The 14,761-nt window shown below is 43.6% G+C and overlaps 1 protein-coding gene across 1 annotated transcript in view; it reads left to right on the forward strand.

Moving 5' to 3' along the window:
* IGF1R (insulin like growth factor 1 receptor) overlaps nucleotides 1-14,761 on the forward strand; it is a 293,701-nt gene that overhangs the window by 268,142 nt on the left and 10,798 nt on the right. The window contains exons 19-20 of the mRNA XM_006129225.2: nucleotides 186-315; nucleotides 8,698-8,832. Of these exons, the coding sequence (XP_006129287.1) occupies nucleotides 186-315; nucleotides 8,698-8,832 (265 nt within the window). The remainder of the gene's footprint in view (nucleotides 1-185; nucleotides 316-8,697; nucleotides 8,833-14,761) is intronic.

Consider the following 14,761-nt stretch of genomic DNA (forward strand, 5'->3'; position numbering starts at 1 on the left):
TAAATTCATTGGTTCAGCATCAGTCAGGTCCCAAGGGGGCTAGACTAGAGCGGTCCAGTCTGTATTTTGCTGACTAATCATAAATACTTCATGCTGAAGCAGTTATTCGTGGTCGGGCCAGTTCTTTAGAACATGTTAATTGTTCTGCAGTGTGGATGCATACATTTTATTCCCCTGCCTTCCAGATTTTGGCATGACCAGAGATATCTACGAGACAGATTACTATCGGAAAGGAGGGAAAGGTTTGCTCCCTGTGCGCTGGATGTCCCCGGAGTCACTGAAGGATGGAGTCTTTACAACACATTCAGACGTCTGGTAACAAAAAAGGGGCTTAAAAAAAAAAAAGTTTAGAGAGTCTTCTTTTGGCCTGCATTAGGTTTTTTTATGGATAAAACCCAAACACCTAATATCTACTATTCCTCTAAAGGCTCTGCTTTTGTTTTTCCTGTTTTGCTGATCATGAGTCACTCTGCTTTACGCCATCCCCAATTGATGCAAATTGTCCAAAGGGAATCCTTTATGCCATATTCTGGTCTCAGATGCATGCAAGGCTCCTTTTGGCGCTGAAGGTGTCTGTCTGAGACTGAAGTTACAATCAGTGTTTGGAGTGGATTCGTGCTTCCTTCAGGGATAGAGTATCAACCACTCATAGCAAAAATCTATGTCCTGTTGGCTGCACTTACCCAGAAAAACAGCTGGTCATTTCTGGTCCTCCTACTCTGAGAGAAGTATTGAAAGATGGCAGGTACACACAGATTGATACCTTTGACCTGATTTTTAACAAATTCTTCCTGGTACTAAACTGTTTTCTTACAAAGGAAGGACAGAGAACTGGAGCCCACTGACTGTAATTCTTTGGAATAATCCATTACGTATTCAATTCCCTCCCCTCAGTTTTGCACTTTGTCTCTGCCAGATCCAAGAGAAAAATCATTGTATAATAGCCATGCCCAGAAAGTTTTTTAATAGAGCTCCGCAAGAAATATCAAAATATGCCTTTCTAAAAAAAAATACTCTGGGCAGAACTTGGGGTTTATTTGTTTTTTTTTCCCCCTCAGAGGTTTGCGTATAGGTGTCCAGCTTCTGAAAGTAAATGGAAGGATTGGCAAGAGATTAATATGTACTGGCAAACCTACACTTGTAAGTCTGTCTTAGTTTCTCTGCCTTCCTAGCAAGAGGTTTTACTGCTGCTGATGTGTTGCAGAATTGGCAGTTGATTGCCTCCAAAAGTCTGGAAGTCAGTAGAAAAATTATTTAAGATGAATTATTTATTACTTTTAAACAGCGAGGACATTTTGCAGTCAGTAGATTGTTGTTGCTCAGTGTCAACTTTGAGTGAAAGTTTTGTCATTGAAGATATGACCAAGCAAAGCAAGAAGTTTTTTGGCATAGTTCATAACTTTTTTGTAAAGCTAGTACCCCGTCAACTTATGAAAATGTGTATTGCTTAGAAATGACAGACTGAATCCAGCTGACTCCTCTTAACTCTACTGTAGGGAAAAGCAGTCATTGTAGAAGTTAAATTTGCCATTTTAGTCACATGTTGTTACTGTACATGCAGAAATAGGTGCATTCCTATAGCACTTCTCAGTGTCTCAGGTACATAAATAGCACCACTCAAAATAGCCTCCTCCTCCTGCTAACATGACAAAGGAGGGCATTGTTAGCAATCTTACTCTGATTACCCGAAAAAAAAGGTATTTTGGCACTGGTAAAGCAGAGCAACATGATTTTGACCCATTCTTATTACCAACTAGTGGTCCTCGGCTGTAACTTACACAAAGGACTGACTATAGCTTGTCAGTTCTTACACCTTGGTAAAATGCTCCAGCTCATTCCACTTGCTTAGCTTTGCTCTTTAAAACGGCAACTTAAGCTGTGTATTGCTTAACAAAACCTAAATGGCAGATGGACAAACTTTCTAGACAAGATACAAATTCAAACCAGGACCATAGGTGCTGATTCCATGGTGCTCCAGTTGACAAGAACCAAAAATTAGCAGATGTTACCCACTAAACTCCATCTCTCTCCACTCCTCAGTGCCTCTCACCCACTGGTAGATCCAGTGATCAACCCTTCCATCTCCTTCCCAGTGCTTCCCTCCCACTGTGAACATCAGTTTTGCAGCACTCAGGAGACTCCAGAATGGAGGGAGAAGAGCGTGGATGGGGCACGTTTGGGGGAAGGACATGGAAGGGGCAAGGCAGAAGAGGGGGTTGAGGGGGGGCTTGGGAGAAGGAGAGAGGCAGGAACAGGGACCTGGAGGGGGGTTGAGCACCCCACACACACTGGCTAGAGGGGGAGCCAGCACCTATGGTGACAACAATATTAGTGCTCCAGTACATGAAAACTTTGGTTACTCCAAGGTGTGTGTGTTACTTAACTCTGACACACACATCAGTGTCCTTAGAAATACCACTTCTGAAATAGTTTATGGTGTTCCAAGCTTTTTAATACCAAAATGACTTGGTGGCATTCGATGGTAGCTTATTACTGTTTAAAATGCAGCCACTTCTGCCATTTAAACATCAATGGCGCAAAACCGTGTGTGAGACTTTATCCAGGGCAGCGTAGTGAGGAGCAGAGGGAGAATACACATCCCTGTAGAGCTATTTAATCCATTACTCAATCCAAAGCAAGGTTAAACAAACACTACTGCACTTCAACAGTGGCACAACCACGTAATCCCCAAACATTGGTACCTTAGCAGCAGCTGCAAAAGGAGGGGGGAAAGCAAAAGGCCAAATACAAACTACGCACACCTTGAGAGAGATGTTTTATTTGGCATAACAGACTTCTTCTTGTAAAAACAGAAATTGTCATTTATATGCTACCATACAGTTCTTCCAAGAGGAACTTCAGAGCTTAGAAATATTCAGGCACACTGCTTATGTCATCTGGGCATATAACAGCATCTTCCCGTTCCAGAAGCACGGAGAAATAGATCTTTGCTTTGCTTCCTTGGAAAGAATTTTGCTGACTACATATACTTTTATATAAGTTCCTATTCAGGGACTTAGCCCAATGGCAGCAATCCCCTTTGGGGAGCAAATTTCCACCTTTGGAGAAAGGTGAAAGTCCAGAGAAGAGCAACATAAATGATTAAAGACCCAGAAAACATGAGGGAAGATTGAAAGAACTGGGTTTTATTGTTCTGGAGAAGAGAAGACTGGGTCGAGGGGACATAACTATTTTCAAGTGTGGAAAAGATTGTTACAAGGAGGAGTAGAAAATTGTTCTCGTTAACCTCTGAGGATAGGACAAGCAGCAATGGGCTTAAATTGCAGCAAGGGCAGTTTAAATTGGACATAGGAAAAGCTTCCTAACTGTCAGGCTACATCTAGACTGGCATGATTTTCCGGAAATGCTTTTAACAGAAAAGTTTTCTGTTAAAAGCATTTTCGGAAAAGAGCGTCTAGATTGGCACGGACGCTTTTCCGCAAAAGCACTTTTTGCGGAAAAGCATCTGTGGCCAATCTAGACGCGCGTTTGCGCAAAAAAAGCCCCGATCGCCATTTTCGTGATCGGGGCTTTTTTGCGGAAAACAAATCTGAGCTGTCTACACTGGCCCTTTTGCGCAAAAGGAACTTTTGCCCGAATGGGAGCAGCATAGCATTTCCGCAAAAAGCACTGATTTCTTACAGTAGGAAGTCAGTGCTTTTGTGGAAATTCAATCGGCCAGTGTAAACAGCTGGCAAGTTTTTCCAGAAATGTGGCTGATTTTCTGGAAAAACTGGCCAGTCTAGACACAGCCTCTGAAAGGTTAAGCACTGGAATAACTTGTTTAGGCTGTGGAACCTCAGTCATTGGAGATTTTTAATCCCAGGTTAGACAGATACCTGTTAGGGATAGTCTGTAGGGCCGTGGTCACCAACCCGTCGATCGCGATGGACTGGTCGATCACGAGGCCTCGACCAGTCAATCGCGAGGCATTTGGGCACCCCCACCCTCCCATTTTCCCCCCACCCCGAGAAGCCCCACTACCTACCTCTAGTGTAGTGCCGGCTTCCCGCGGGGTTCACGGAAGTCCTGTCTGAAACCCGCATCACTTCTGGGAGTTCCAGAAGTGCGCTGGCTGCTCCCCTCCCACAGCTCTGTCACGTACTGGGGGAAGGAGGCTTTGTCCTGGGAGGAAGAGTGCGGCAGCTTCCCTGTGCCGCCGGCGCCGGAGGGGTGAGTTTAGCGCAAGGGTTTCCCTGTGCTGCGGGAGCGGGGGTCAGCCCTGGGGTTTGGGCCGCGCTGCAGGAGAGGGGTTTGGCACCAGGGCAGGCACCTGCAAGGGTTTGGCTCTGGGGCAGGCGCCTGGAGGAGTTTGGCCCTGCCGTGGGAGGGGGGTTTGGCCCTGGGACTGGCGCCTGCGGAGGTTTGGCTGCACTGTGGGAGGCACGCGCTGGCTTCTCTCGGGGCTGGTGGGGGGGAGAATCCTGGAAGGAGGCAATAGCAGGGGTCTTTGTTCCCACTCCCTCCTGTTCCCTCCCCCTTCTCCCCAGCACCCTGTTCCCTCCCCCCCAGCTCCCTATTTCCTCTCCCCACTCCCCAGCCTCAGAAATCTGTCCCCACTGGCACCCTGTCCCCTGCCCTCCTGGCACCCTGTCCCCTCTCCTGTCCTTAGCCACAGAAACCTGTCCCCACTGGCACCCTGTCCAAACAGGTTCCCTGCCTTTCTCAGAAATAAAGACAATGCAGAAACTTTTTGTGTCTGACATTAGTATTTTATTTGAAAATGAAGCCTGGCCAACAAACCCCCAACTGGCCACAGCATCATAACACTCCTGCACTCCCTTTTTCCCCAGACCCTACATCTGAGCCTATCATACACTGGAACCCCCTGCCCTGAACCCCTCACATACCCCAACCCAAATTTCTGAACCCTCACATCCAGAAGTCTGTGGCTTACTTAGTACCCTAACCCTACATCTTACCCCAACACTGCCCAGCCTGGAGCTCCCCCCATTTCCCCGAGCCAGCATTCCCTTATCCACTTCCTCCTGCAACCAGATTTCCTCCCAGAGCTTGCACCTCTCACCCCTTCCCGCACCCAAATCCCTCATTCCCACCCTGGAGCCTACACGTCCTGTCTCAACCCAGCGAGGGTACGTCTAGACTGCAGGAGATTTTCAGGATTCCGGAGATACCCCAGAAAAACTCTTCTGCATCCAGGGATGCGTTTGTTCTTCCACTTCTTTTAGTGGAAGAGCAAACATGATATTTCGGTCACCTCTATATTCCTCTTTACACGAGGAATAAGGCGGCTTCCAAAAGAAGGGGTTTTTCTGACGTTTGGTTAAGTCTAAAGAGGCCAAATGTTGGAAAAATTTCTTCCTACAGAAGAATTGGGGGGGGGGGGGGGGGGAAGCAGCAGTGTAAGGGTTGGGGATAGCAAGTGATGGAGAGGAGGTGAACAGAGAGGGCGGGGCTTCAAGGAAGGGGCGAGGAGGTAGATCTTGGCTTGTTCTGTCATTTAAAAAGTGATGGTGGGTGTAAAAAGGTTGGAGACCACTGCTCTAGGGAATACTTAGTTCTGCCTTGAGCGCAGAGGACTGGACTTGATGACCACATGCGGTCACTTCCAGTCCTATAATTCTGAGAATATGTATTACCCTTCTCAGGTATTTCCCATCTGCTAATTTGACATAGTTTCCCTTGGCTTCAACGAAGACATTAACTGGATCATAAAGCCAGCCTTCCCTGTATTTAACACCTCATTTTTACATCAGTAGCTAAGTATGGGACACTTCCAGCCCACTTAATTAACCTCATTAGCACCAGTCCTACAATTGACACGTCTCTCTCCTTCCCCCTTCTCTTTCTGTTATAAAATTTTGGGTTTCTGTTATTCTTGTCCAGTTCATCTGATGAAGTTGATTTTTGCCCACAAAAGCTCACGATACTATACATATTTTTGTTAGTCTTTGAGGTGCCACAGGACTTTCTGGTTTTTATTTCCCCTAGGATTATTTAGCATCCAGTGCTAGAAACAAGGTAGACATTTTTCTAAATCTTCCATTGCAGGTGTAATGGTCAAGGCATAAAAGAATGGTTGAATATGAGGGCATATGGTCTGTGTACACACTATGTATCAATAAACAGAGTGTATTTCCGACCCTCACATCCATATCCACTGCACATATCCAAAAGGCTTGATTCCAAAGTAGTTGAACCCACATCTCAAAATTATTGAAGCCCAACTTATCACTGTTAAGTGTCTTATTTGATCTGCTTGTGGGTAAAATAGTCAGTCATTCCAGTCTGGTTTAAATAATGTATAGAGCAGACCAGATGCTCTACATTAAAGACCTGATATCAGAAAAATCACTTGACTCTCCTTTTCAGTTTTCAGGTTGAAGTTGCTTCATGCAAGCAACATTGTTTGGCTATTTTTGTGGGTGTTTTCCTTGTGTCAAAAAATAAATACACCGAGACCATTTTTCTGCCTTTCTGGTAGTGTATTGTGACATCAGGATCTCTTAGATACTGTTTTTAGAAGTTCAGTGTCAAAATGAGAAAACTGCCAATGGTCAGCTATGAAGATTTATAAGCTGTCAGGTGAAATGGCAAACTGTAAAAGTGTGTCTGGAGGATTTGAAGGGCTAGGGTTTATTTTAGTAATATCACTTTTTTATTGTTCTTAGAGACTGAGGAATGAGTTAACTAGAGAAGACTTGTATTGAGAGTGTAAAGATTTTAAAATTGATGCAATACCTTTCCGGGAACCAGAGCTGCAAGGTGTCTTTCTGTACGATAGGTCTTTGCCATTTACCATCTGCTAATCTATTTTAAAGGAACAATTCAAGTTTGTTCTTGCAGTGTAATCTCTAGTGTTGTAGGTAGTACTCATGAAATAAACATAGTAGCCTCTTTCCTGTGATTATCAGAATAGCTGTAAGGCAACAAGAAGTTGAGCAGAGATTTTTGTTCTTGTTTTGCTCCAAGTGCAACTGTTTTAGTTGCGAAACTTTGATCATTTCTGGTTTTAACCTGAACTCGTTTTAGGCACAGTAGATAATCTGTAATGTAAAACCGCTCCACCATAACCACCTACTAACATTGAACTCCTGTTTTCACAACACAAACCTTACTCTTGGTGCACACATCCCTGCTTTCCTATAGCAAGTTGGGCTGGGAGCAGTAGTGGTGAAAACGCAGATCTGAATATTTTCATCTTTAATTGCCAGAAGGAGCTGCTTAGTTTTGTGTAAGACTGTCATAGAAAAGACACATGAGATTTTTGTCCTTGTAAATTATAATTGTCTCTCTTATCTAATGAACAGCTCAGGCTTCTAGATCAGCATCTTTCTTCTACTGTCCTTTTGCAGATATGTAGGTAGACAGTTCAAGAATACGTTACCCTGTGTGTCGCAAAATGACAGTAGAGCTTCCCATGGTGCTCAAAATGTTCTAAATAGATCTTCGTAGCCCGTGTTAGCTCTTTTGCATCCTATATGATTAAACTGACACTAGGGTTGTGAATGGTTAACCGGTAAAGCATCACCCTTATGGTTCATCTGCCCCAGATTCCCACTTCCCTTTAAGCGGTTAATCTGTTAAACATTATGTTTAACCAACTGACTGATTAAATAGGACTTTGCATCTCACCCACATCTACTCTAATGCAGAGAAGTTGTATTGATTGCTGTCATTATCTCAGAAGTGTTTTGTTGTTTCGCATTGTGTTTGTGGTATGTTGGGGACCCTAAAGCAGAGTGACAAATGGGAGAACCAGGATTGACCAAAAAGTATTCCTGTGCCAGAAGCAGGTTTTCCTGTGGAGAACAAACCATATGGTATTTGCAGACTTAGCATCTTACATTGTAGTAGGTAGCCATGTCATGGCTAAAGTGGAAAAAACTCAGGGTATTTTTTTTAACTGTTCAATATTGCTGCTGTTCAAGCATTTCAGACAAAGGGTAAGGAACAGGGCAGCATGCACTGAAATGAGGGCTGTGCTTCTGCATGCTTGTCATCCTGAGCTGCCTGCCTTCTTCCATATGCCAGAAGTGCCCGACTGAGAGAGAAGAAATGCCATGAGTTGTGTTTATTTTTTTAACATGTCAGGATCATACTCCTCATTTCAGTGGCCAGGCCGGCTCAGCCTCACCTGTCACGGTAGCCATGTTTTTCGTGACATTTAACTATTCTGCTTAAGAATTGCTGTGTTGGAATTTTTTTATAGAATTATGTGAGTGGAGTGAAGGGTTGTCTAAAGGACAGTCCTGGACACACACGTCTTCTAAACACAGAAAAAGCAACTTGAGCAGCAAGCATGCAAGTCTCTTCACTGCTTTCTCCTCTCCGCCCCCTCTCACAAATGGTTCTCACATCTAAACTTGGAGAATGCTCCTGCAGAGATGAGTTGAGACGAGTCTCCAGGTCATTTCCCCACTTGACTCTCATGCTAATACAGTAGTTGAGCTGCCAATGAGAGTCAAGAACAGTGATGTCGTTTGTGATGTGGGCCCTAGATGGAGCCCACCAAACTCATTAACATTGGATTACTAGCTATCCAATATCAATAGCTCTTTGCCACCACTGACTCAGAGTTATAGCAGTGGCTTAGCAATGAACGTTTTCTTATCCTGTTACCGACACCTCGAGCAGTCAAGTTGGTGTTTGTTTTTAATAAGACATCCCACCATATTCTAAACCAGAATCTTGCTTGTTTTGCTTAACACTTCTTAAGTCGTAATTGTTTTCCAGGTCCTTTGGAGTTGTCCTTTGGGAAATTGCAACATTAGCAGAGCAGCCATACCAAGGCATGTCCAATGAGCAAGTTCTCCGCTTCGTGATGGAGGGAGGCTTATTGGAGAAACCAGACAACTGTCCTGATATGCTGTAAGTATCACCTGTTTTTTGAGATTGATTGCAGTGTATTCCTCCATCTGATACCCTTTTTAATCCCTTGATGCTGAGTTACCAAGGTAAATCCATCCGTCGCTGAGTGGAAACTCAACATCTAGATCAAGTTGTAACGATAGGGGGTAGATAAAATAATTATAGACTTGAGTCTGTTGGCGATGGGGAGACATGTTCATAAGCTTGTGAACCGATGGAACTGTTCATAATTCATTGATGTCATGAATAACTTTTTGGAAGCATCAGCACTCTCTCTCTCAGAGCATGGGTTCCATCTTACTCATGGGATCACCCTCATTCTGACCTCCTCTGTTCATTGGTGCTGTGGCAGTGCATCCATTTTGAAATAAGTATTTTTAATGTGTCCCTTTTATGTAACTACCTTGTCTCCCATCTCCTTTGTCTTCCCTCATTTAAATTCATATAAGCAACTAAAAGGCAAGATGAAGCATTGTTAAAATACTCTAGCCTTGCTAGGTTCTGTTTGAATGGTCCCTATGAACCGAACATGTGCCTTAAAACAACTTTGCTAGTAGCAAGAATCCTACATGAGCTAAACTTAGGTTAAGCAGTTAAAACTCTTGTTTTCTATTACCAAAGAAATACAGATTGTAGAAAATAAATGTTTCTGTTTTGGGGAGTTCATCAACGTAGCCTTTCTTGAACTTTTTTTATTTGATCTAAAATAATGCTGTTGGATATCCAAAAAGAAAAGCCTGAGTTTGGGACGGCTGAAGTACATTGTGAATTAACCCTTTGGAGTACAAGCTTTCTAACTCCGCTCGCAGATAAAATAATGCAGTAAGTCTTCCACTCAAAACAGCTCTGGATCCCTTACCACAGTGGATAGTTTTCATTTCATTGAGGTTGGTGTTTTCTCCTCCCTTCACAACGTCCTTTCCTGTAAGCATAAAGAAAGAGAAATTTCCAAATAACTATATCCATTCCTATCTACAGCCATAACAGGCGTCAGCCCTTCACTTTACATTGTTAAAATCCTTCTGCTGGGTTTTGTGTACAGTAGTTTCAGTTATTCAGTCTTTTACTGCTTTGATATGCTTCCCAAACTAGTTTTCTGGAAGGAAATGCTGTGTCTTGAGTTATTGAGATTTGTTGGAGGCCCACAGAAGGGATGCAATCACTTAAGGGCCTCAGCTGCTTGGGATTCTTCGGAAAAGAGCCTCTGACTGGACGACTGGCTTTGGTTTCGGATGACAGCCCGTGTTTTGTTGCCGGAGGAGGGTAGCCAGTGGAAGGAGGAGGTCTGACTGCCATATGACGCCCCCTCTCACATTCTTTTCCTGCCATGATTCCACAGAGAATTTCTGGCAATCAGATGGCTTTGAAATTGTTTGACATTATGGAAATTATACAGCAGGAACTAGGAATGTGGAGGGACTAGATAAGGTGGTCTTATTTCAGGCAGCACTAGGAAAGCAGGTTGTACAGTGTTAATGAAGTTGGCAAGGGATTGAGCTTTAGAAATTCCTCGTTAACCTGGCATATGGATAGATATTATAGAAATATAGGGCTGGAAGGGACCATAAGAGGTCATCTATTCTATCCACCCCCTTCCTCACCCCCTGCACAATGCGGCAGGCTTAAATATATAAAGGCCACTTGTGCCTTTTCCAGCCCTGAAATCAGTGCTTTGCTTGTTTGGTGTAATGACGGGATGCAGAGCCATCTCTAGGGTACAGTGAGTCAGAGCAACTGTACCAGACCTCAGACTTCCGGGGGTCCTATAGGCCGGTGCAACTGGCTGGCGTGGCGGTCATAGAAGTGACACATTCATCACTTCCGCTCCGCTCCTTTAGGGATATGCTTGGATGGATGAATCGACTTCCAGGGTCACGAGCTTGAAGAGTCGGAGAATTTACATGCTGTGCAGTGAAGTGAGCTTCTGAGTCAGCATACTGCAGTGCGGAGCGAACGCATGTGATCTGAGAGAGTTATTGCCAGGTGTCTGGTTTTGAACCGGACAGTCCAGTATTTGAGCTTTCTGTTCAGGAACCAAATTGAGAAAATATAAATGAGAAAATTTAAATGTCCGGTATTTTCTAAGTAAGATGTAATATAGATTGTGATGTAATGTCGTGTGTGTCTGGTATTTTTGTTGAAACCAGCTGGCAACCCTAAGGTGCGAGTGAAATGACCATGACTCCGGCAATGGGCAACCAAGACTAATGGGTTGGCCGTATGAGTGGGCCTCCTTCATCTCAGTGGTTCATAAGATTATCATAACCAAGATGGCCTCCTGGGGTAGGGTCGTTTTGCTGACTCCGCTTGTGAACCTAGAATTGGCAGGGGTGCTGATTGAATCATAGCAGCGCTTTGATTGGATGCAGAGAGCACACATGGCTCTCACAGTCAATGTTGTGTAAGGTCAGCACGCACTTCACTTCGTGTGCCCTGGTGGTTCATGTGTGTCACTTGAGTAACACTGTGTAGTAGGGGAGAAAAAACTACGTGAGCGGAAATCAGTGGAATCTGGCAAGCCTGCATGTGGGCAGTGGCAAACAAAACGCTTCACAGACAACACGCAGAACTTCAGTGAGTCTCATTTGACCTGCAGGTTGCCCACCGCTGCTGCAGAGTCAAACACCTCAACTGTGGGAAATTAGGAATCCATTTCCAAAGTTCAGTCTCTAACCACCGAATCTATCACAGGCTAAGGCCAGGCTCAGAATCTCAATAACCCTAAAGGTGGCTTCTGAATCTAATTTTGTGCACTGCTTCAGGGGGCTGAACAGCTGTGTTGGGAAAATTTGCCCCCCTAGTGACAACACTTGTCTTCTCCTCCAGAGTATAAATATACCACAAGACTTACCTGAGTAGCCATGGGGCTGCCTCCTCCAAATGTGTGTGTCTTGAAAGCAGCTAAAATAAAATTGTGGGTGGCTGATGTCTGAGAGAGCAGCCTGTGTGCTTACCTTTTGGGGTAAATTGGAGCATCGGGTAGTAGGAAGGCTCCCTCCAAAGGATGGAGGGGGTAAAATGCAACACAGGATAACCCACCACAGCCCTTGTGATAATAAATCTATTACAGTAACTCTCTGAAATACTCACATGTACAGTTGTGTTACCGTAATGCTCAGGGCCAGTGTCTCCTGTAAGCTGAGCACTTGGTCGGCCACCCAGGACAGATTCAGGTGCCGTCCAGTTGATTTAGCAGAATACCTAGAGCCAGCAGCAAATGTTTATATTGTTGATGCATCTTTGTACATGCCTTTGTGCACATAACAAAATTTATTCCACACAAACATGGAAAAAGTTAGAGGGAATATAACTCAGGGCTATTGTCATATGCCTTAAATTTTACGTAGGGCCTCTCTTGCTGCCATCCCCGCAACACACATACCCAAACACACGCACAACTCAATGCAAGAGGCTCTGACATTTCATCTTGTATGAATGTTATACTTCTATGTTGCTATACTTTGCTCACCTCAAGCAGCAAAATCATTAACTTCAAGTTGGATCAGAAAGAAAGTACACCTGAAGAATGTGACCGATTTTATTTTGCAGTGGGGTTTTCCCTTGTGCTCGTTAAGACAGACCTTGTGTGGTATTAGGCAGTTTCACTGACAGAGGCATGGAAAGTATTTGAAAAGGAACTAAAAGCAAAGAAGTGACTTTTTTAGGCAGTTGTACTTATTGAGTATGAGGGTGAAGGAATATTTTGCTAAATGTCACACATTTGATCATACAATAGGTCATAGTTGCTGGATATTAGAGGTACGCTGCTGCTTTTCTCCCTCTTGCCACATAAGTCACACCTTATATACTGTGATTGTAATAGCAATGCAGTGTAGGGATGGAATCGGATAGTCGATTAGTTACTCGACTAGTCACTTCCTCCCGTCCCCCATGCTGCCTCTATCAGAGATAGGCATCAATCAGGAGAGCAGGAACCAGTGCTGGGGGAGCCAGCTTACAAGCCGGTTTCCCCCAGCACCATCTCCATGGGCATGGGGGCAGGGGAGGTGTAGCAGGGGACTGGGTGCAAGCCAGGAATCAGCATGTGCCTGGTGTCGTCTCTTCCCCCCCCCCCCCCCCCACGCGTTTCTGCATTTTAAATGTATTAAGAGCCACCAGGCTTTTAATACCTTTTAAAACCAGAAGCTCAGCGGGGTTTGCTCTTGGTGGCAGGGGGGAAGCTCTGCAGTTCTTCCCCCATATCAGCAAATGGAGTTTCCATTGACTAGTTGATTATCTGGTTAAACGCCATTTAACATCCCTAATGCAGTGTGCATCAAACTACAACTGTACATCAAGCAGTTTTATTGCTGTTTAAGACCATAGACTATGTATTCCCGCTGGGATTTTAAAAATTTATTTGAGGCAAGAGGAAGAATTCTGTGTTGGAAGCAAGAATTCTTTGAACACTGGCTTCCCAATTATGTAGCTTAGATGACCAGCCAGTTTAAACAGTTCTGATTTTTGCTTTGTCTGTGGTTATGGCATATTTTAAAGCCAGCATCTACTACTTAAGACATATATAGGGGTCATAGCTGCTTTTAGAGGATGTAGTGGGCATGAGGATAGGAACAGCCCTTGCTCTTCCTTCTAACTTCCTAGCTGTTGTCAGACCCAGTTGTCAGGAATCAAGCTTAATGCATATCACAAATGTATATTGAGTTAATTATGGTCTCTGCTAGGCACTCAGAATATTAAAAAGGAATTCAGCTTTTCTAGCTATTTATTTATTGCCCATGTGCAGAAAGCACAGTGACTTTGGCTGCATTTCCGTGTAAGCAGAATGTGGAAAATTGATTTCAAGCATATTGAATATTCTTCTGCTGCTTAGTGATTGCTGTAACTTCCCAGGCCTGACTTACCATCCCTGAAAAACATAGGTAATGAAATTAAAAAGAGAATCCTGTAATCCTGTAAATTTTTCCAATTGTCTACTGGGAAGTTCTCTTGTTGAGAGAGTGTAAACAAGGTCTCCAGTCTTACCAAGTGGGAAAAAGAATATTTAAAAAAAAACCAACCTTCCTTTTACGGGAAGCACTCTAAGGTTTTGATTCTGGAATGGCTTAAAAGAAACATCACATGTTCTTGTTTGTGCTGATGTCACTTGCATTACTCTACTGCTTGTGGTATCTCCTAAGCATTGCCCTTAGGCTGCAGGGCAGGGAGCCAGTGAATATCCAGTGTTCTTGGCCCAGCTGATGCTTCTATTCAGGGACATAGCAGTCAGCTAGAGAGGAAACAGCAATGAAGTAACAGAAATGGATTTTATTTTATTTTTATATATGTGTGTATGTCACAGACTTTCTTCGCTTTCTTCTTGTAGGGGAGGGGGAAGTGACAGGGGAAGACGCATTTTTATAGGTTGGCTTCAATCGAAATAGAAAAAAGTTTCAAAAGAAAAAGTAAACATTTTTATATGTAGCATGCAGTCCTATGGCACCTTAGAGACTAACAAACATTATATCATGAGCTTTTGTGTCTATAACCCACTTTATCGGATGAGTAGTGGGTTTTACTCATGAAACCTCATGATCTAATATGTTTAAGTCTCTGAGGTGCCACAGGACTGCTCGTTGTTTCTAAAGTTACAACTAACACAGCAACTCCTGAGATTTTTATATGCGTACGTAGTATATTGTGATGTAGTGGCTAGCAGTTCATGTGATTTTTGGTGGTTTTGCTAGATAATTTTTAGTCTTTGCATGTTTACTTGTTGTAGTTAATTTTTATTCTTATTGATGATATCAAGTAGTACCCAACCTAGTATTAATAGAAATGTGTGCGTAGTTGAAAGAAACATTTCAGTGACGAGAATATTTGTTTGCATTTAAATATTTCCCCAAGCTATTTGCAACCCAAACATAGCAGCCTACTATCTAGCTTATAGGTTCCCAAACTAGGGTGGTGAAGAAATTCCAGGGAGGCGCAA

Source organism: Pelodiscus sinensis, chromosome 14 (assembly GCF_049634645.1).
Source record: "Pelodiscus sinensis isolate JC-2024 chromosome 14, ASM4963464v1, whole genome shotgun sequence".
NCBI lineage: Eukaryota > Metazoa > Chordata > Testudines > Trionychidae > Pelodiscus > Pelodiscus sinensis.